The 21,034-nt window shown below is 36.1% G+C and overlaps 1 protein-coding gene across 8 annotated transcripts in view; it reads left to right on the plus strand.

The window, feature by feature from the left end:
* The first annotated feature begins 796 nt into the window (after positions 1 to 796).
* Positions 797 to 21,034, plus strand: part of CEP135 (centrosomal protein 135) — a 32,850-nt gene continuing 12,612 nt past the window's right edge. For 5 of the 8 annotated variants that reach the window (XR_005701090.1, XM_040065552.2, XM_040065557.1 and 2 more), the window contains exons 1-19: positions 797 to 871; positions 3,920 to 4,527; positions 5,634 to 5,796; positions 6,795 to 6,985; positions 7,488 to 7,655; positions 9,067 to 9,208; positions 9,624 to 9,708; positions 10,723 to 10,851; positions 11,974 to 12,189; positions 12,762 to 12,827; positions 13,785 to 13,935; positions 14,870 to 15,063; positions 15,527 to 15,670; positions 16,167 to 16,310; positions 17,268 to 17,345; positions 17,507 to 17,658; positions 19,438 to 19,553; positions 19,624 to 19,778; positions 20,232 to 20,287. Coding sequence is in view for 7 of the 8 variants with exons in the window: in XM_040065552.2 (XP_039921486.1) it covers positions 5,684 to 5,796; positions 6,795 to 6,985; positions 7,488 to 7,655; positions 9,067 to 9,208; positions 9,624 to 9,708; positions 10,723 to 10,851; positions 11,974 to 12,189; positions 12,762 to 12,827; positions 13,785 to 13,935; positions 14,870 to 15,063; positions 15,527 to 15,670; positions 16,167 to 16,310; positions 17,268 to 17,345; positions 17,507 to 17,658; positions 19,438 to 19,553; positions 19,624 to 19,778; positions 20,232 to 20,287 (2,300 nt within the window). In the remaining variant the exon portion in view is untranslated. Of the gene's footprint in view, positions 872 to 3,003; positions 3,126 to 3,919; positions 4,528 to 5,623; positions 5,797 to 6,719; positions 6,986 to 7,487; positions 7,656 to 9,066; positions 9,209 to 9,623; positions 9,709 to 10,722; positions 10,852 to 11,973; positions 12,190 to 12,761; positions 12,828 to 13,784; positions 13,936 to 14,869; positions 15,064 to 15,526; positions 15,671 to 16,166; positions 16,311 to 17,267; positions 17,346 to 17,506; positions 17,659 to 19,437; positions 19,554 to 19,623; positions 19,779 to 20,231; positions 20,288 to 21,034 lie in introns of those variants that run through there. The other 3 variants (XM_040065555.2, XM_040065553.2, XM_040065559.2) reach the window with 3 other exon arrangements.

Genomic DNA, 21,034 nt, shown 5'->3' on the forward strand with positions numbered 1-21,034 from the left:
GATAGAAACAGGGACAATAAACATGCAGACAGAGATAAAATGGTTTTTGAGATGCAGATTCAAGAATGAAAAAAAAAAACAACACCCCCACCCCCCCCCAAACAAAAAAACCAAAACAACAACAAAAAACCACAGAACAAAAACAACCCCACAAAAAACCAAAACCAACTAGTATGAATGTGAGTTTTTTCTTCTGAGTTTTGGAGCAAACTTGCTAGATGGAACTTACGAACATTGAGATACCCGGATTTCAGAGATTCATGGAATTGCTTGTGTTGGAAGGGACCTTAAAATTTCTCCAGTTCCAATCGCCTTCCATGAGCAGGGACACGTCCCAGTACAGCAGGTTGCTCAAAACCCCATTCAGCCTGGCCTTGAACAGGAGTGAGGCATCCACAACTTCTCCGGGCAACCTGTTCAGCGTCTCACCGCCCTTACAGTAAAGAGCTTCCTCCTCCTAGCCAATCTAAGTCCCTTTCACTCTGAATCCTTTGCCCCTTCTCCTGTCACTTCATGCCCACGGAAAACGTCCCTCTCCGTCACTCTCGCAGGCTCTCGGGGCCGCACTACGGCCGCTGCGCACAGCGGCTCCTCTCGGGGCCCGGGGCAGGGGGAAGGTTCCGCCGCCGCGCGAGGGCTGCCGGGCCGGGAAGGGGCGGGAGGGGAAGGGAAGGGAAGGGAAGGAACGGAAGGGCCGGGCCGGGCCGGGCCGGGCCGAGGCGGCGCTCGGCGGGGCCGGCGCGTCCCCCCGGTTGCTGCGGTGACGGCCGGAAGCGGCCGCTGCTCCGCGCGCCATTTTCAAAGGTTTTCAAACGCTGGGACATCGCGGCCGCTCCGCTGCGGCGCCGGCTGCCGGCGCCTGCTTTTAGCGGTAAGTGTGGGGGAAAAGTGGCGTCAACCTGTTTGGAAAGGAACCGACCGCCCCTCTGTAGGTACAGACCGGGGTTGCTGGAAGGTCTCCAAAGCTTCCAGTTTAGGGAGACGGGTGATGAGCAGGCTCATTATCGAAAGGGTTTTCTTGTGCTGTAGTGGGAACATAGAGGATATGGTGACAGGCTGCCCAGGGAGGTCGTGAAGTCTTCCTCTGTGGAGACATTCCAGACCCTCCTGGACGCGTTCCTGTCACCTGCTCCAGGTGACCCTGCCTTGGCTGGATGATCTCCAGAGCTGCCTTCCAAGCCTAACCATTCTGGCAGTCCATGACACTTGAGCGAAGAAATCTGTTTCTTCAGAGCAAGTGTTGTCTTTCCATTGGCAAAGTGCTGAGACCTCGCAGCAAACGTGTTGTATGAATACCTTAGTCAGAAATAAACTCCCAGCAAATCCACTTGGAAGCAGACTTTTCCTAAAGCAAGTGCCGGCTCTTTGGGTGTATCTTGAGCGTGATGTTGTGGCAACTGCGTGTCACGGCACAGCCCTAAAGCACTGCAGTAGTCAAATGTCAGGTCCACTGACCGCCTTTGGTACCGGGGCCAACAGGGCAGGAACAAAAAGGAAAAAAAACCCTTTAACGTGCAAGTTCTGGTGAATGAGAAATGCATTTTGGTATTTCCCAAAACTGAGACTGAAACTGCAGCTTACAATTGTCTTTGGTGTTAAAAAGTTTCACAGCATATACATTTGTCCATAGTTATTTCTTTGTGTTTAACTGTTAGCAATGTAGTTTTGTCATACACATGGCTCAATGACTGCATTAATTCTTCCATGGCCAAGATCCACCTTTGCTCTGCTTTTTTTATTATTACATTTTCTTATTGATAACACAAGTATTGCATCTGCAACAGTTCTTAACCTGTACTCACCATCAATTTTGCTGCGTTGTTCTCCGAATAGGAGGAGGACTTCAGTCTGCTAATCTAATACTATAAACATTGCTTCTTTCACACGATTTTATGCCAGTTGATTCTCTACTTAAAGCCTAGAGCAGCTGGAATAAGGTTCCACTATTGCCATTTTTCATATCAAGGCTCAGTTTTAGACATTGATGACTTAAAACAGTGAATGTGCAGAACATTGCTGTTTAAGACTGACTAGTGATCTGAAAAAATTGGGTTAAACAGCAAGGGACATAATTTGCTCATTTTATAGACACGTTAAGTGCAATCTCAAGGGTTGCAGAAGAGTTTCATTGGACTGAGTAATAAAGTAGGAATTAAAGAATAGTGTTAATTAAGGCAAAGTGATACATGCTGTGGTCTCTAAAATGGCAGTAATTGCTCAGAAAGATGTGTCACTGTGAATGCATGTAATCTGTGATTTAAAGCAAACCAAGAGCAAGTGCCCTGGTTTCAGCTGGGATAAAGTCAGTTTCCTTCCTAGTAGCTGGTGCAATGTTGTGTTTTGGATTCAGCATTAGAATAATGTTGATAACACTCTGGTGTTTTGGTTGTTGCTAAGTAGTGCTTGCTCTCAGCAAAGGACTTCTCAGTGCCAGTGAGGAGCTGCGCAGAAAGCCGTGAGGGAACATAGCCTGGACAGATGATCTGAGCTGGCAAGAGGGGTATTCCACACTCTAAAACTTCATGCCCAGTATAAAACTGGGGGAATTACCCAGAGCAGGGCGGACTGTGGTTTGGGGACAGGCTGGGCATCAGTCCTCAGGTGGTGAGCAATTGCGTTGTGCATCTCTTGGGTTTTATCAATCTCTCACACTCTTTATTATTATTATTATTATTATTGTTGTTGTTGTTGTTGTTGTTGTTTTGTTTTGTTTTGTTTTGTTTTGTTTCAAGTATTAAACTGTTCCTATGGCAAGCCACAAGTTTTGCATTTTCCCCCTGATTCTCCTCTCCATCCCTGTGAGAGTGTGGGGAGTAAGCAAGCCAGCTGTATGGTGCTTGGTTGCAAGCTGGGATTAAGCTGTGGCAAACACTGATCAGTAATGTGAAAGAGTGGGTTGAACAGCAGAGGACAAAATTTGCTCATTTTGTGGACATGTTACGTGCAGTCCAAGGGTGTCAGAAGAATTTCACTGGACTGAATAATGATGCCAGAGTTAAGGAGCAGTGTTGATAAAGGCAAAGTGATACATGCTGTGGTCTCTAAAGTGGTAGCAACCACTCAGTGAGATATCTCACCATGAATGCATCTAATCAATGCTTCAGGAGCAATCGAAAAGGCAAATGGTAAGTTAGGAATCAATATGAATAGTGATGGCTACAGCCAGATATCTCTATGGCGGCTCAGAGAAAGGTCTATCAGGTACTATTATGATTATTTCAGTCCAAATTTAAGCCCTCCAAGGCTCTGCATTTTTAGGTTTTTATGCTCTTGCTGTGGCAACTGTCAAGAGACACAGGATTTTGTGTCGGACAGGTCTTGGATTCAACTGAATCCAGTGCATTTCATATATTGATTTTATATTTCCAGAAAAACAAATTTTCCTCATATAGAAGTTACTAGATACTCTTTCATATCATGGTAAGACTAGTGATAGACTAAGTTTAGGATATAAGCTTTAAATTATAGTATTCTGTAATGGCAGAGTTTTGGAATTATTGACACATAATTTCTTTCTAGCAAAGGGTGTATGACAATTATTGTCTTTGAAAACTTTAATATCTATGTTAAGCTCTCTGAAATAACAACCCCAAATCTTATATTCATTTCACTTTGCCTTTTGTACCTATACTACAGCTATTCATTTCCTGGGCTTATTGTGGATAAGATGTGGTTCTAGGGGATATAAGATAATACCCTTAGTGGATTGATTCCAGTAGTAATAATGAGTTAAATTAAAATTTTCAGTTTGTAGCAAGGAGAGTGATTCAACCAGCAATTTGTCAGTACTTCCCAGTATTGGAATGTTTAGGTTACTATATCTTAAATGCCCATTGCAGAGATTTAGTAAGATGATATATGTACTTCCTAGCCACAGTCCCTGAAGTGCTAACATATGTCTATTTATTTTTCTTTGCAGTTACTGCAGAAAAACTCTTCCTGTACAAGCAGTGACACTGTTTTGTTAATGATATTTCTTCTGTAAAACCTTCTCAATTTGATTAGTAAAAAAATATTTTCTTTTTCTAAAGCACAAGCTTTGGAACAAATCTGATGAACTATTTTAAGGTAATTTAATTTTTTTAACCGATACAAGTCTTCTTAAGGAGAAGATGGGCTCAGGAGTTAACCAGTTTTCTTCCATAGTGATATAAGATGCATTCCTGAGACTCAGTCTAGACACAGTAACACAATCACACTTTTCCTGAATTCAACACAGAATCTTCAACTTTGATGCAGAAATACCAAGAACTTGTTACTTTAATCTATGTCTGTCAGAGAAGTTTGAAGAGCATTCACTACACATCAGCACACTGACTTCCACTTAGCACACTGGTGGAGAGAAAGTGCGCCGCCGCCTCCTTCAGCCATCCTAGCCCAGTATGTAAGGGATTGTTGGCCATTGCTTGGTTAATATCCCAACAGCCCGAACCTCTTCAAGCAAGTATCTTTGGTAGTACCCAGAACAGATGCTGTGCTTATAAGACTGGTGATTCTCATCTACAGAGCAGCACCCGGCAACCACAGGTCCGTTGCTAGACTTCTTTGTAGTGTTTTAATAAAATGAGATGAAATCTTAACTTTCCAGCGTTAGTTATGAGGGAAACATGCACATTTTCCTCACTTTATTATTATTAATGAAATTTATTTTCAAATACCTGCATGTGTTTATTTAATAGCTTTTTAAAATCTTGAGGATTGTGATGATAGTTTGGGTGATCTCTGTATTCGGTTCCTTTTATATGCAAACATCATCTCCCTGAATTGGTAGTTTGGCTGCTGAGGTCTTTGCAGCCAATAGGTCAATACTGAAACTTCTGAAGAAATGTGAGGGAAGATGTTTTACAGAAATAACTACTTTTCAAAAGTATTTCTAACTATTAAACATGTTTTCACAGATTAGGAAACATAAGCTGTAGTCCTTGATTTCTCTTCTCGTTCTATGTCTAAATTCAGAAGGACATAATGACGTGAAAGTTCTTCTTCCCTCAAATGTACTTTGAAAAACCAAAATTATCATTTGGATTCAGACACAGTAATGCTGATGCAGTCCAATTTATCTCAGCTTAGTCATCAAAAATAACTAATCAGTCAATTGAAATAAAACCCAACTCTCTGATCCTTGAACTGTATTTTCCAGAAAACCATGCAACTATGACTACAGTACATCAGTAATTTTATCTTTCCTGCTTTCTATCATAGAATATAGATGTTGAAAGTTAATATCTCTTAACATTTTACATATTGTATGCAATTGTAGAAATGGTTGGCATAAGTTATATTAAGTACTGGCTTGTAAACTTTGAAAGTAAGATTTATATATGAAAGAAAAAAGTATGAGTTTTTCACAGTAATCTTTCAGTTTGTGTTGTGTAAGATACAATGATGACCGTGATTCAAAAAAATCAGAATATAACGAGAAAACTAACTGCCAAGGCAAATACTTACTTTTAAAAGAATATCTAAATAGGTTTAAAAATTTTCAGTTGTAGTGATCCTGTTTTGATTTAAATTTTAATGACATGCTTATGCACTATATTTCCTGTAGAATAAAAAGGGGTTTTTTCCATTTTTTTTTTTCTATATTTTTTCTTCTCTAAAGGACAGATGCTGTAACCAACAGTCTTTTGCAGGTATCCTGTTTCTCTTTACTGACAAAAGCAGCTTTGGAGGTGTGTTTACAATGAGTACAAATGCAGAGCGAAGGTTCCTTAATCTCAGGAAACGTCTGGATCAGCTGGGCTATAGGCACTCACTGGGAGTGGAGAGTTTACCTTTGGTGGAAAAGCTTTTCAGGTATTCAGAAGGAAATTCATTAAAAAAATAGTAATCATATAGTAGGTATTGTTTGATTTTTGACATGTAAGGAAGAAGGCTTAATCTAAGGATTATTTTCTAGCAGTGTTATTTTCTTGCAGTGTTATTTCAGAGCTGACAAGTTCTGATTGAAGTCAGATGGGTTTGCTTAAGTGATGGGAACATCTTAAGATTTAATTTAATTCAGTAGAACTGCTTCTAAGGATCCATGGTATAGGAAAATTCAACTTTTCTAACCTCATAAGAAAGCCAAGAATAGTCACTATTGATATGTGCTTAAAAGGACATACTCTTATAACTGGTTGTATAAAAAGTAATCCCTATTGCCAGTTCTGCGACTTAAAACATCCATGTCTCCACTTATTATGGCCTGATTTAGCAAATTTTAAATTTGCTGTCTAAGCCCTTTTTACAAGACACATAACAGAAAAAACCCACAAAATTTTCATATCTGCCACTTTTTGGCTTTGATATTATTAAGAACATAGTAAATTCCATAGTAATCCAGTTGTATTTGACTAGACAGGCAAATGCAGCTACTCTGGTTCTGTTGCTCTCCAGTATGTAATAACAATGGAAGAACCATAAGTAGGCAGATATGGAGTATCTGTCTTCAGCATTAAATCTCATTCATGTGTCTACCTAGACATGTGTAAACCATGTAGGTTTACTCTCTCCATCACTAGCTTTGATACTTACCAGATGTAAACTGCTGATATGCTTTGTTTATGCTGTATGCTATTTTGTTTTCTTTTTTTTTGTCCTTTTTGTTCTTTCCTATTTACTGGTTTTTTGAACAGATGGTTCCCATCTTTCAGTTTTTCTTGCATGACATGAATGTTTTGTTGCCTTTGTTTGAGCTCATTTGTTCCCCCTCTTGGGGAAATGTTTTTGTTTCTCAGGTCATAATAAACATTTGCATCTGCAGTGTGAAGAATGATAACATTGCTAACACATCTGATGCTCCTTTATCCTAGTGACTTAGTTCATACAACTGAGAGCTTGCGCAAAGCAAAGTTATCTTCTGGAAAAACTGAGAAAGAATGCAGCAATTATGATACTATTTTGGAACCTTATAAAACAGAGAATACTAGACTTACCAGGGAAAATAATGATCTACATTTAGAAATACTAAAACTGAAAGAGCAGTCTGATCGTCATGTTAAAGGTAAGATACAATGATTTTTTTTTTAATCCTTCCATGCCAAAATAAAATAGAATTGTGACTAAATCCTTGATCTGCAGATTCTTATCTATACTTTTATGTGAGTGTGAGTGGTCATGCAGTTTGGTGCCTTTAGTGAATTAAGGTTCATGCTCAGACATTTCTTTTGTAGTCAAAAGCATTGGAAGTTCTGCAAATTATTGTTTTAATAAGATAGGAGAATGTTAGAAATCTTAATATATACTTTCGTACCTTGAAATGGTATTTTTAAATTGAAAATTAGATACTGCTGTTAAATGTGCCTTTGTTCCACAGTGAGTGTTTATTTGTAAAACATGTATAAATATACCTTTTTGTGTGTTTGTTTGTTACACCATGCACATATCTATGTGTATTTGATAATTTTATGCTATAGGATATAGGATTTTCTTTATGCTTATTTTGGTGCTACTAGGAAAAATAGCAGTGAATAAGAGAGATAATACTGATTTCCTCTCCCTTGAAGATTTGAAAGCTTCCTTAAGGAGGGCTGAACATGAAACGTCTGACTTGAAATTTTTGAATAACCAGTATATACATAAAATTAAAGTGCTGGAAAAAGAGACCAAAGCCAAGACTGAAAAAATTCAGCAGCTTCAGGAGAAGAATCTGCAAGCAGTGGTGCAAACACCTGGTGAGTGTAAATAATCACAGATATTTCAACTTTTTTTCTGGGCTTTTTTAGATCTTCAGATCCAAACATAGTATCTTTTCCTCTAGTCAGAGAAGTTACTGTAGTAAAATATCCAGTAGAGTAACATTACCCTTTGAAGTTTGGGCTCTGAATTCTGTAATTTCTCTGTATGAAGTTTCATTAGGTCATCACTTGTGTTGGGGACAAATTTGAATGCAAACGTAGATTCATCAGAAGACTATTAAGTTAAAATGAGACTAGAAAGCACTGTTAATCAACAGCTATTACTTTTATTGCTGCACCTAATTAAGAGGCAGATTGTTTGACACTTGCATATTCTTGACAGGTAATTGATGTGTAAGTTACAAATTCAGATTTTTGGAATCAAGATCTAAACATAGCAAGATGCAAAATACATCTACAAGTATGCCAGTTCTCTATACTGGAAATTTACAATATGTAAATTGATACAGTAGTAAATTGATGTCTTTTGATAACTTTAAATGTTCTAGATCTTACTTCCAGGTTAATTTCTTTCTCCGGGGTTTCCTTTTTCTTATTTTTTTTGAAGCTAAGGGATATAGAATTATTTTGTGAAATTTTGAAACTATGTTTTTTTCCCCAAGTCATTCAATTATATATGCATTTTTGACATCTGAGGAAAATCAATAGATAGCTAGGAAAAATTAAATTTCTTCTTTATTTTCCCATACCTTTCTGCACTTCATGTCCTTTGCTTCAAAGATGACATGTTAAGCTTTTGTCTACCTTTCTGCATACTTGTCCCTTGATCACCAGTCTTCTAGGATTTTTCTATACTACATCATCCAATATAGCATGTTATTTAATCATATGATGAAGAGGAAATGTTCTCTCTGGAAATGATACTGTTTTACTTTTTTCTAAATATATTATCATTCAAGCTAATAACATACTCTGCTTGACAAGCAGTACAATATGATATTCACTGAAATGAATATTCCTAGTAGAAGGAATAAAAGTATTGCTAAACAATGCAAAGGTTAGTTCAGTCATAAAGTAGTTCTTAAATGTGAAAACCAAATGCCTTTTGTGATGTTTTGATTTAACTGTTTTAGTGAGCTAAATCACTACCAGCTTCAACAAGCTTGAACTATAGAATATTTGGGATCTTAAACACTGGGGGAAATTACTTCTACTAAACTATGTGAGTTTCCTTATTATAATAGCGAGCTTTGGCAAAACTGGTACTAACCTGCAAGAATAGTGTTGTCTACAATATGTGAATTTTATCAGCTTATTTTATCAGAAGGATTAGAATGGTGAAACGTGCCCATTCAGAAGCAGTGGAATAAATAGGAAAATTTATTTTGTATTAAAGAAGATGACACCCTTGCTTGAACTCCAAGTAATATACGGCTTGGGCTTTTAGGTGGCAAGAAGAGAAGCATTCCCTTCAGGCGTCAGCGCATGCAGATAGACCAGCTTGTGCCCCCATCACGTGTCAGTGCCTACCCAGTGCCTCAGCCAGAGGACCCTTACATCGCAGACCTTCTGCAGGTGGCTGATAATCGGTGAGCCAAAGAGCTTTTTAACTTTGAACTGTAGGTGTGTCTTTGATTCTCACTGTCCTACTCCTTTTGATTGATAAGTTAAATTAATCTTCCCCCACTTGAGTCTGTCACTGGTGACAGTAGTTGGTAGATGGTCTCCCTGTCTTTATCTTGACCCATGAGCTTTTTGTTTTTTTCTCCCCCGTCCTGTTGAGGAAGGGAAGTAAGAGAGCATCTGGGTGGGGGACTGGCAGCCAGACGAGGTCAGCCTGCTACAGTATCTCTAACAACAGCTTCTGCGTTAATATTTTGCATGAGCAAAACTATTTCTCTGTGAAATTTTTGTGTTCAGGAGCGAAGAGAAAATGCTAGTATTGAAATGTGTACATACAATTCTTCCATGAATTCACATTAAAAGTACAACGCTTCATTTCAGAATTCAAGAGCTGCAGTCAGAAGTAACAGAGCTACAGGAAAAACTGGAGACATCTGAACGTGGAATGAAAAATTATAGCAAACAGGTATGTTTATATCATCAGTAGCAATGGTATTGTTGTTTTATTATTAATATTAATATTATTGTTATTATTTGGATGTCATAGTCATAGCAATGGCCTTGGTGTCTTAAAAACCTTCTTGGGAGTGCATTGCAGGGCATGTGAAATATAATTATTCTACTTGCCTATGTCAAGCAGTTTTCCTCCTCTGCTTTTGGAGACAGCAGCAAGGACAAAATACTTGCCTGGTGGTTTTGCTGATAAATTTTGTCAGCAAGATTTAAATTTTGAAATTGCATTAAATAAGCTAAAGTTGACAATCATTAGTAGGATTTGTCTGCACTTTTTAGTGCCTAAGTGTTAGTTTGTCCAAAATAGCACTGTGATCTACATATCTCTTAGGATAATTTTTTCACTGCTTAGACTGCTTATTTTTTTTAAAGTTTTTTGATAGTTAATTTATGAGCAACAGATTTTACAGTGTCTTTAATGAGAGTGGACTGATAAGTTATGTACAATCTTTAAGTAATGGAATTCCATCAAGTGTTCATACATTATGTCTTTCAAAATCTAGGGATTGGTGGACACTGTTGCCTTAGTTTTTTCTTCACATCTCGGTTTTCCTCTTCCAATCCTTCTTTCCAGTGACTGGAGTAGTCACTGAGTTAGCTTACTTAGAAGGTTTTTCCCTAACTTTAAGTGATAGTCTCAGTTAAGTTGTAGCATTTGTTAACCTCACTTTAAATTGAAATTGTTCAGTTTTCTTCAAGAATGTAATCTAGTAGGAACTGTTTCAGTTTTTCCTTACCAATCGTGTTTGATTAATTTATTTCTCTTTCAAAGATACAATGTTGTATACTTGAAAGAGAAATAAATTAATCAGAAGAACCAAAAATTAAAAAAAAAAAAAATGCAAGATAGAAATTGCATTTTAAGTTGTGTATCTTTTTACTGACTGTTAAGTGTGTGTTTATTTAAATGAAGCATCTATTACTGGTGTATAAGGATACCTGAGCATTTTTTTTTTGTCCCGCAAAGGTTGAGATAAGAGACAAAGAAATTGAGCGTTTAATGCTGGCAATGGATGGTGGGCGTTCTCATGAGGTTCTCTCTCTGGAATCAAGAACTAAAAGTAATGAAAAACTTATTGCCCACTTGAATTTACAGGTAATTAATTTATTACAGTTGTTTAGTCAAATCTAAAAATAAAGCTATCTAACAAAAACCCCACAAAACTTCTAGCTCTTTAAAAAATTACTATAGATATAAAATCAGTCGATGGAACTTGCCTTTCTTTTTAGGTGTCAGTGTTTCTTGTCTAAGGAAATTTCATTTCCTGTTTTAAAAGTCTGTCAGAAAGGTTTTGATAAAGAATTCAATGAGCTTACATCTGTGCATAGCATGTTAATCTGAAAATATTCAGCAAATTTTTGTATGACATGCTGTTTTCAGCAAGTTTGAAAATCCTTTTATTTAGTTAGAAAATTATTGTATTGTATTGCCATTCATGCTTTAGAAGGTAATAATGGTATATGTAATTATAAGGAGTAGATATTCTTAAGAGAGAGTGAGGAATCTTCCTCATGGATTTTGAATGATCCCCACCTCCACTCCAACACAAACTTGTGAGGAAAGGATAAACTTAGGGTAAAGGCGTTCATGTTTACTGTGTGTATTAGCATGCATTCAATACTGGTTTTCGAATCAGAATTTAAAGATGGGCTGGACTGCAAATCAAGTAAAGCCCATCTCTGGATTTATGCATCTATTCTCAGTTTTTTCTCACATGAGTTAGATGCTTTGTGTGCTGATTGTGCATGATGTACAGTGGCATGGGAGCCACGTTGAACAGTTTATTAGCTTAGGTTCAGTGCTGCAAAAGTATAGAATGAACTGTGTCTTGGAAGGAGGACAGCTGTGCTCAGTGATCCTGAATTAGTAAGTCATGATGAATACAAATTTATTGTACAGGGAGTGAGCCCAGAGCTGCATGAAGCTGTTTTCCACCATCAGGACTATTTACTCAGGCTTGGTGCCAATTATTTGACAAGGAATGTGTAGTTGTCTTTAGATAGCAGTATTCATGACTGTGAGAGAGCTCATAACATTGTATTTCTTTTTCAGGCTGATAAGCATTAAGTTCTAAAAATAGAAAATCTTGACATTTTTAGTAGGATATCACTTTTTTACTTTGGATATAGTGATACTGTATTTCAGAAGATTGGGAGGAGCTTTTGCTACCTAATTTAACAATGCATATTAATATTTTAATGAAAAAATGTCTTTCAGGTTGAGTATCTTCAGAAAAAAAACAAAGAACTTGAAAATCGCATTCAAGATCTCTTGGACACTAAACAAAATGTGACTAGTGAGGTAGTGGATTTAAGCAATAAAAACGAAGAACTGTGTCAAGAACTGAATGAAATAGATCACTTGGCACAGCAGTTGGAAAGACATAAAGAAATAGTGCTTGAGACTGCAGATAAGGAGATAGGAGAAGCAAAGGTAATCACTAATGTGTCACAGAGTAAAGGATCTGCTCCATTTTACTTGGCTTTGTATCTTCTAATTGCAATGAAAGACTTACTGGCTTGTGAAAGGAGTATTAAAAAGATTTTTTTCCCAGTTTTCTTAACATTACACTGAATTTCTCACTTAAAGTGGATTAACCACGACAATTTTGTCTCTTTACTGTATTAGGTTGAGATAATTTTAGTTAAGAGGCAATCTTTTTTCTTCTTTTAGCTTAGTATGAAATAAAATGCTGAGGTACTTAAAGCTATTGCTAGGTAATGCATATTTGCAACAGCAATGCATATATTTGGAGGGTTTTTTCTGTGAAGAGTCATGCAGTGATTCATTTAATCATTGTGCTCCAAAAGAGCATGGGTGTTTATACCACAAATTTTTTGTGCTTTCACTTCATAGGAGCTTTTCTACTTTATATTACAAGGAACTAACTCGACTTTGTTTCTTACCAAAGTGGTCTGCTTCCTTTTTTTTTTTTTTTGTAACAAAGGGATTTTTGTCATTTTGAATATGTAACTCTTAACATATAGGTTAATTTTGGTTGATAGAAAGAAATTGAAAGAAAAGTCAGTGAAATACAGGATCTACAAGAAACAATAACAAGGCTTAAATCAGTAAGTAAAAATATTTTCAGTTCTTGTTTGTACCATTTTTATCATGCTGTCATAGATGTGTTTGTTTCATTTATTATAAAAAAAATCAATTTAACAATTAGCAAGAGAATTTCTTTAGTACCCTGAACCTCTGATATAAAAATTAATAATTAATAAATGAAAGAGCTAGAGCAGCTACATCATATTGTTGCAAAAATAAGCTGAAGGAAATCTCTGTAGATAGTATGGTTGACTATGACCTAATAGTGCATTTCCTTATTTCTGCTCTCTGAAGTTAAAATTTCCATGTGGCATGATGATTTTTACCACAAATTAGTTATAACATCCTAGAGGATTTTCATTGTGTTTCATTTTTCATGAAACTACTTCATCTCTTAATTGAGATGTGAAAAACTATCCAGTAGTTGGCTCATTCAGAAACAAAGCATAGGGCCCAGATGAAAAACGTCACTATTATCAATTCTTTGAAGACCAAACTCTTTCTAGGATATGTAGCAAGTTGTGTATTAGCTGAGTACAGTGTTTTGTTTTAGTCTGTCTAGGGAACTTGCAAATACGAAAATGCTTAATTTTGGAAAGGTGTGCCAAATAGCTTTTGATTGGCTTCAGAGTTCCATTGACTGAGATGCTGTATTGTAATGTATTTTAACACCAACACTGTTACCAAATGCTGTTAAAATTTTTTCTTGCTTTAGTCAATAATTTTTTCCCGTGTTTGTATCCCACTATACTACTGGTTGGTTTGCTTTTCTTGTTACTGATTTCAAACCATGTAAAAACTAATGCTAACTTGGATTTAATAAAATGTAGTATAAATACAATGATAACCTGCAACAAATGTTAAAGTATAAAGCATCCAGGTCGAGCAGAAGTAAACAGTGCTGTATATTAAAAGTTGAACAAAATGTTAATTTTTTTTTTCCCAACTGTCTCTATTGGCACTTCTAATTACTTCAGGAGTTGTGCTCATGTCATAAGGAGAATGAGAGACTGAATGAAGAACTCCTTGGGAAAACAGATGAAAGAGGGAATCTTGAGCTGTTGCTAAACCAGCTTCAACAAGAAAAGCAAAGGCTGACAGAAAAAACAGAGAACTTAGAAAGAAAAGGTAATTCATCTAACATAGATTCTTGGAAGCTACCTTTCTGTAATTTTTGAGATGGAATATTTACCTGGTTAACATACAGTTAATAGTACTAGAAGACTTTTAATATATCTAATTTAAAAGAAGACCATAGGTCTCCAATCATAGTTGAAGTGAAAACTCTTGTCATAGAAAGATATTTTCATTCTGTATGTGAGAGCTGGAAATTGAGCTTTTTACTGTGATCCCACAGGACATCTTTATCCTAATTCTGTGGCAGTTTCATACAGAGTAATTTCCAAAACTCCTCAGACTCTGTTTCTTGAGAGACTTATCCATTTACATTTTGAAAACCTCCAGGGATGAAGATTCCACATCTCTAATGTTCTTCAGTTCTCAGAGAATAATATTTTTCCCCATATTGTTTGTAATTGCTTGTACCAATTAATTGCCACTGTTCCTTATTTACCTACTGTGCACCTGTGAAGAAACTGGTTCCACGTTATCTCTAAGTCCCCCATGGTACTGTCAGTCTGCTCTTGGCTCTCCAGCTCTTCTCCAGGCTGAATAAACCCAGTTCCTTCAGCTGTTCCTCATAGAGCAAGTATTCTTGTAGGGCTTGCCTTGGATTTAATTTATCCACATCTTTCTTGTTGTAAGAGGGGCAAACCTTAAAACAGTATTTTAAGTGCAGTCTCATGGGTGCTAAATAAAGGGAATAATCACATCCCTCTGTCTCTGTTGATGCAGCCTAAGGTGCTGTGAGGCCTCTCTTGGTTTTACGCTACTCACTTTTGTTTAGCCTACTTTAGCCTTTAGAACTCTTACAGCCTTTTCAGCAGGATTGCTGCCCGGATGGTTGGTGGGAGTTAATCCATCCCAAATGCAAGTGTCTTTGAGGAAATTCATGACTTCCCTATAGAGTTGTTTTTCTTTCTTCTTTTTTTTTTCCTTCCAGAACGAGAATTTGTCCTAGAAATCGAAAGAATGAGATTAGACTGTGGTATTGCCCTAGGAGACAAATCTCCATCTCGTCTAGATGCATTTGTAAGGACCTTAGAAGATGACAGAGACTACTACAAGCGAGAATTAGACTATCTTCAGAAAATGATAAAACTAAGGCCTAGCCCAAGCCGCAGGGCTGCAGAGAAGGTAAAGTTCTTGCTGTCAAGATAAGTGAAAAAAATACCATAGAAATATTTAAGAAGCCATCAAATAGATTTTCAAATTCAGTGGCATTAAATGACTGTAGTAGTTTTGTAAATTACATTCTTGATGCAAAAAATCAACTGAGAGAAACTCCAATGGACTTGCCTTTTTCTTTCCTTGTCACATTTTAGAGTAACATTGATTACTTATTGATCTGTTTTAAATAAATAGAAGTAGGTAATAATCAGAAAAAGGCTGAAATCTTGTTGCTAGCGCCTTTGCTTTTTCTTTTTAGCAAGTGGTTCTTGTTTAGATTACACCAGCAGTGCCAGGCTTTTTCTTGTGATTAAAATTATTTGGAATATATTTTTTATGTATTACTAATAGGAGGAGGTCTTTTCTGGTATTAATTTTTCAGATGTTTTAATTAGCAAATTTTAACATAAATTTATTCGTCAATTCTCAGAGTGAAGAGCTTAAATCAATCACCAGAGAAAGAGATGAGCTGCGGTCTGTGTTAGACAGATTTGAAAAACACATGATAGAAATTCAGTCCAATGTCAAATTATTGACTGCAGAAAGAGATAGATTAAATGTTCTTTATGAGCAGGTAAGAAGAAATTGTTTATAGTTAACATTGAAATTACCAATTAACACTTGTTGTACTGTTGGTTATTTAAAATGAAAAACCTAGTAGAACACAACCAAGACTAATAAAATACATACCTATTTTTATTACTTGTTAATAAATTCTCTGTTCTAGTTAGTTTATTAACTTTAAAGCTAATTGGCGTTTGGAAATGTTAAACATCAGGAAAAAATCAATAGAATGCATGAGAAAGATGTGTAAAGATACTGCAAGGAAGCAAGAATGGAGTAGTTAACTGATTAGAGAACAGTGAATTAAGGCTATACTTGGGACAGTAGAAGAATGATGATTATTTTGATAACGTAAGTTGTCATGCCACTGAGTGATTTAGGGAATACCTTTTAGTTATCTAGGGAAAAATAAGACTATAATAGGACTTATATTGTAATTACAGCATTTTGCTAGTGTGTACACTATATTGCAGTCCATGTATGCTAACAAACGATAATCTTTAAAGTCTCAGAGTGAATTGAACAGAATGAGAAGAGAAGCAAAACACAGTTTAGTTTCTCAAAGTCACATAGAAGAAGAAAGAGACAGTGCACTGACTGACTTTAGAATACTAATGGCAGAAAAAGAAACTCTTGGAGAAAAATTAAAGGTGAGTTTTTATAGTTTCATTGCTTACATGAGGTGGCATATAGGGAAGGCTGATACATTAATGCTGTGTTTGTGTTTGGCTGTCTGTCAGTTCCCCTTTTCATTAACTTTTGATTTCAAACTCACTTGAGAGCTCAATAAATTTATATTATTATTGAATATCTGTTATTATTGTTCTTGTTACTGTTATTATTATGAATTACCAAGTTTTCCTGTAAACAGAGTCCCAAGCTGTTTACAGGAAACCTTGGTAATTCATAACCATAGTTTGATTTTAGTACCACAAAAGAAAGGCCTGTTGTGTATCTGAGAACTGTGGCAGTAAATCTGACCTCTTTACTTTAAACGTGTGCTTGCAGTAGTAGAGATGTGCTTCCAGCTCCATCATTTTTTCTTCTAGGTGACTGCCAGTGTTTTATATGTGCGACACTTTGAAATACCTTTACAAACACACTAATCTAAGGCGTTTCTAGGAAGTTTGAGAGTTTGTTTCACTGCGGTTATGCACAGAAGTCAGGGAACAGATAAGTAATCTTTAAAAGTTTCTTCATAGATTTAGGGAAAGGTCAGGTAGCTTTGTAGTGTCCCTTACCTGTTGTAATTAATAATATTTGAATAAATTTATTTAAAATGTCTTAGGGCACTAACTTATACATGCATGCAACCTCATATAGCTCAGTAAACTCTACAACAACTCACAAATATTAATTTAGTTGGGATCAAATATAAATACACTATTTAAAAAATCTAAACCAAGAACCAAACCCAAAATCAGTGATGTTATATTAAATTGCAGTAATGTATTTTCAGCTAATGTTCTGTAGTTTTACAGAAAGAGCTTTGCATTTGGTCATTCATCTAAGAATGTAAAGCAGTATTTTCTGAAATAAGAAGCTTAAATTTCTCTGATTAAATCTAAAAATGTGTGTCTTGTTACATGTAATTTTCTATTTCTCAGATGCACCAAGAAGCAGCAAACCATGAAAAATCAAAGCTGCAGCATGATATTTCAGAACTGAAGAATACTATTCAAGGAGTAAGTGCTTTTTTAGGAATTAAGCTTTTATTATTTCTAAAATAGAATAGACTGTTCCAGAAATTAATTTCCATATCTGTTTTCAACCTAAATTTATTTAAAAGCCAAGTTGTGATAACTGTCTGCAATAATAACATTTGTCTATTTATTTTAAATTACAGCTTCAGATTGAAAAGTGTGAACTAAGGACTACTGTCACTGTCCTGAAAGAAAGAATAAACTATTTGGAAAATGAATTAAAACTGAAGTCAAGTAAACTTGCCCAGACTTCTGATGATTCTTCTCGATTTAAAGCTGAGATTTGCTCACTTCAGTAAGTCTGATCTAAAATATGGTGATCTTTTACAGATGCTAGAATAATTTTTTGATTCTATGACTGTGTAGCAGAGTCGAATTCCTGGGAAAGACTATAAATATTTTTTAAATCACATACAGCTTGTATGTTAAGGAAAAGTAGGTGTAAGTAAGGAAAGTGCTGTGGTAGATTTTCACAGCAAGTTTCTCCTGGACTTACTTGATGACCAGATATACTGATAATTTTTACGGCTCATTCGAGAATTATTTCCTCCAATAACCATATTTTCTACTTATGAATATAGCAGAACTGAGAATTTCTAAAAGGATTCCCAAATGCTGTTTGTTAAAAAGAAGACAGATGCCTTTGCAAACTGCAGCAGTAGGACCTACAGTTTTGAGAACTGATATTTTATGATCCATAGATGCAGTCTGTGGGATTTGACCAACTTGCTTAGAACTGGACGATTCAAGTATCCTCATGTATTTGTAAGGCCTATTTAAACCTGCAGGATCATTGTGCTTTTTTAAACTTGTTCTAGTCAGCTGTGTAAATGTCACAGAACAAGAAAAAGGCTTAGAGAAAGTGAAAACAGTATTGAATAAATTTGGGCAGAAATTTGAAAACAGGTGGAAATGAGAGCCGTTGATGTAACAGATCATTACAGGATAGGTAATGCTGTCGATGACATCTTTTGGGTGTTCTACAAGGGCAACCAGGGTCTGTGTGGTATCCCCCATTCCTCACCTGAGCAGTACCACACTGCACTCTGTAACAGCACAGCACCTGGGGGATTACTAGGAAGAACTGAAGCTGAAGCAGGCCTTGGAGTTCCTGCTATGCTCCAAATTGCACAAAGAGGACTCTGGTTAAAACAATTAGTGTATTTGTTGGTAAAATTTTGACAACAATCATAAAAACTAAAATTAGGTTCCTATAATTTCAGTGTAAAGCACTGATATTGCAAAAAGAAGATGAGGAGTAGGGCCACAGTCATTTTAGCATTTGGTTTTATTTTGTGCATGGTGGAAATGCTGAGTTTGCCCCCCTGCCCTTTTTTTTTCCCTCTAAAGTTTCACTTTGAACTAGATGAAAGCAATCTTTATTGAGAGACATGCTGCATTCTGCATTGGTGAGGTTTTTTAAGTATGAAAACTTCTCTAGCTTTTGTGGGATCCCACTTGAGAGGGATTTTTTTTCTTGACCTGTTTTGTAAATAATCCATTTAGTTATTTTGGATTTTTTTTTTTCCCTAAGTCACTTTGATATTTCTTTCTGAGAAAAACAACTATGTAGGTAGATGATTTCAGATGTCTTTCAGGCTCTTAAATTTTTAAAAGAAGGATCAAAACTGTAGCTGTCAATTTGCTTCTTAAAATGAAGTGTGGCTGATAATCACTGCTATGAGCTACATATCAAAAACTTTATAAAGCAAGAGTCAAAAGATACAAGTAACATTATGAAGAGTAACAGAAATTAGAGGAGGTCAGTGTTTCAGGTTAACGTGGTTGCTCCACCAAGGTTCTATTATTTACTCCATTTTGCCTTGATGTTGAGGTAGACTTGCAGCAAGAGTCCAGAGCAACCAAGTGGTGTTGGCCTCAGCAATCCTTAAGTCCTCCCTCTCCTTAAGGCAGAGGATGGTTTGTATGGCAGCACCCCATGCTGCTGATTGGTGATACAGCCCTATCAGGGGGTTGTGCTGGAACTGCTCCAGCACTTGAAGCAACTTTAGAGCAGAAGTTGAAGACCCAGAATAGATCTCAAACTTTTTTCAACTATATACTGATTTTCCAGGCTCTTAAATGACCAACTCCAGAAGTCTGTTGAAGATTTACAGCACAGATTGTCCCTCAAAAAGGATGAACTGCAGACAGCTCATGATGAAATTTTAAGGATGAAGGAGATAATAGGTAATCTGTAACTATTTTTGTGCTTATTTCCAGTTTTTAAAATGGAAAGCACTTACTCTTTTGTTTTTAGATAGGTTAAACCAGAGGAGCACTTCACAGGAGGAAGCAGTCAGTGTGCTGAGAAGTACAATTAGTGTTTTGGACAAAGAAAAGGACAGTCTTCAAGAAACCGTAGATGAAAAAACAGAAAGAATTGCATGCTTAGATGACAACTTAGCTAACAGGGTATGTCCAGTAAAAGTACTACTTTGCATTCCACTTGGGGATTTTTAAAGCAGTTATGTTTTAGGGGGAGACATTTCACCCTGATGACAAAGCCTGTGCATAGCACATAAATGCTATGTTTGGACCCAGTGGAGAGTCATTTGCCAACTCAGTAGAACTTTAATGATGAATGTTACTGTATTCCCTAAATACTCCAAGAAAATAAAGAAGCATTTGTTTGCATTTTGTTTTTATTGAGGTATGAAGTACTAGCCTGAGATGACAAAATCTATAGCTTACTTCCATCTGTTTCAATGACAAGACAATCCTTTCTCAGTAAATAAAAGAAACTTGGAAATTACTTATTGGTAAAGAATTACAATAAAGGTTTACATTAAAAGTTCTTTAACTTGAAGTAACCTCTTATTTTGTAATATAATAATACCAAATACAACATTTGATTTTTTTTAATAGGAAAAAACAATTGCTCATTTACGTTTAACTCTCTCTGAGCTGGAGTCCTCAACAGAGTAAGTAAAGAATGGGATGCCTTCTTTGGAGGTTTTGTTTTATGTAGTAGTTTTAAAGTGAAAGTAGATGGCTATTTTAGTTATTTTGATGAAATGTAGTTAATTCTGTTTGAGTCAAGTACTATGTTGAGAAGAATGTACAACTTTCAAAGACACTTCCTCTGCAATTATATTGTAGGCTGCTAAGAAACTTGCAACGATCATTAACAATTACTTGTCTGTATTCATTTCCCTAAACTGGTAATGTTTCCTAACTCTTGGTCAAGAAGTAGTTTTCTAGCGCTCCACTAGATACTAGATTGACCCTGGTAAGATTCAGAGCTGAATTCTTTATGACTGGCAATCTAATTCCTCTAGCTTAAGATACCAGTACAGTCTTGTTTAAAGTGTATTTATGTAGTTTTTAGCTGGGCTTCCTCTGATCTTTCATTCTTTCCTCTTTTTAAGCATGACTTTTTAAACTATAGCATCTTAAAAGCAAAAATTTAAACACCAGTATTTAAATAGTCGAAGACCAATGTAACTGAATATTTGCTACATTAATACATAAACTATATGTGACCAAAAAAAATACAAAAGTTTACTTAAATTGACGGATATTTATATTTCTAATTTTTTGTTTACTTTTCATTGCTCTTTTGGTAATTCTTCTTCAAGTGGAAAGTATTTGTCTTCTTCCTTTATGGCTTATAAAAGATGCAATAACCGTAATCACAACCAAACACAGATAAACATAGATATCTGTAA

This window comes from Hirundo rustica, chromosome 5, assembly GCF_015227805.2.
Source record: "Hirundo rustica isolate bHirRus1 chromosome 5, bHirRus1.pri.v3, whole genome shotgun sequence".
NCBI lineage: Eukaryota > Metazoa > Chordata > Aves > Passeriformes > Hirundinidae > Hirundo > Hirundo rustica.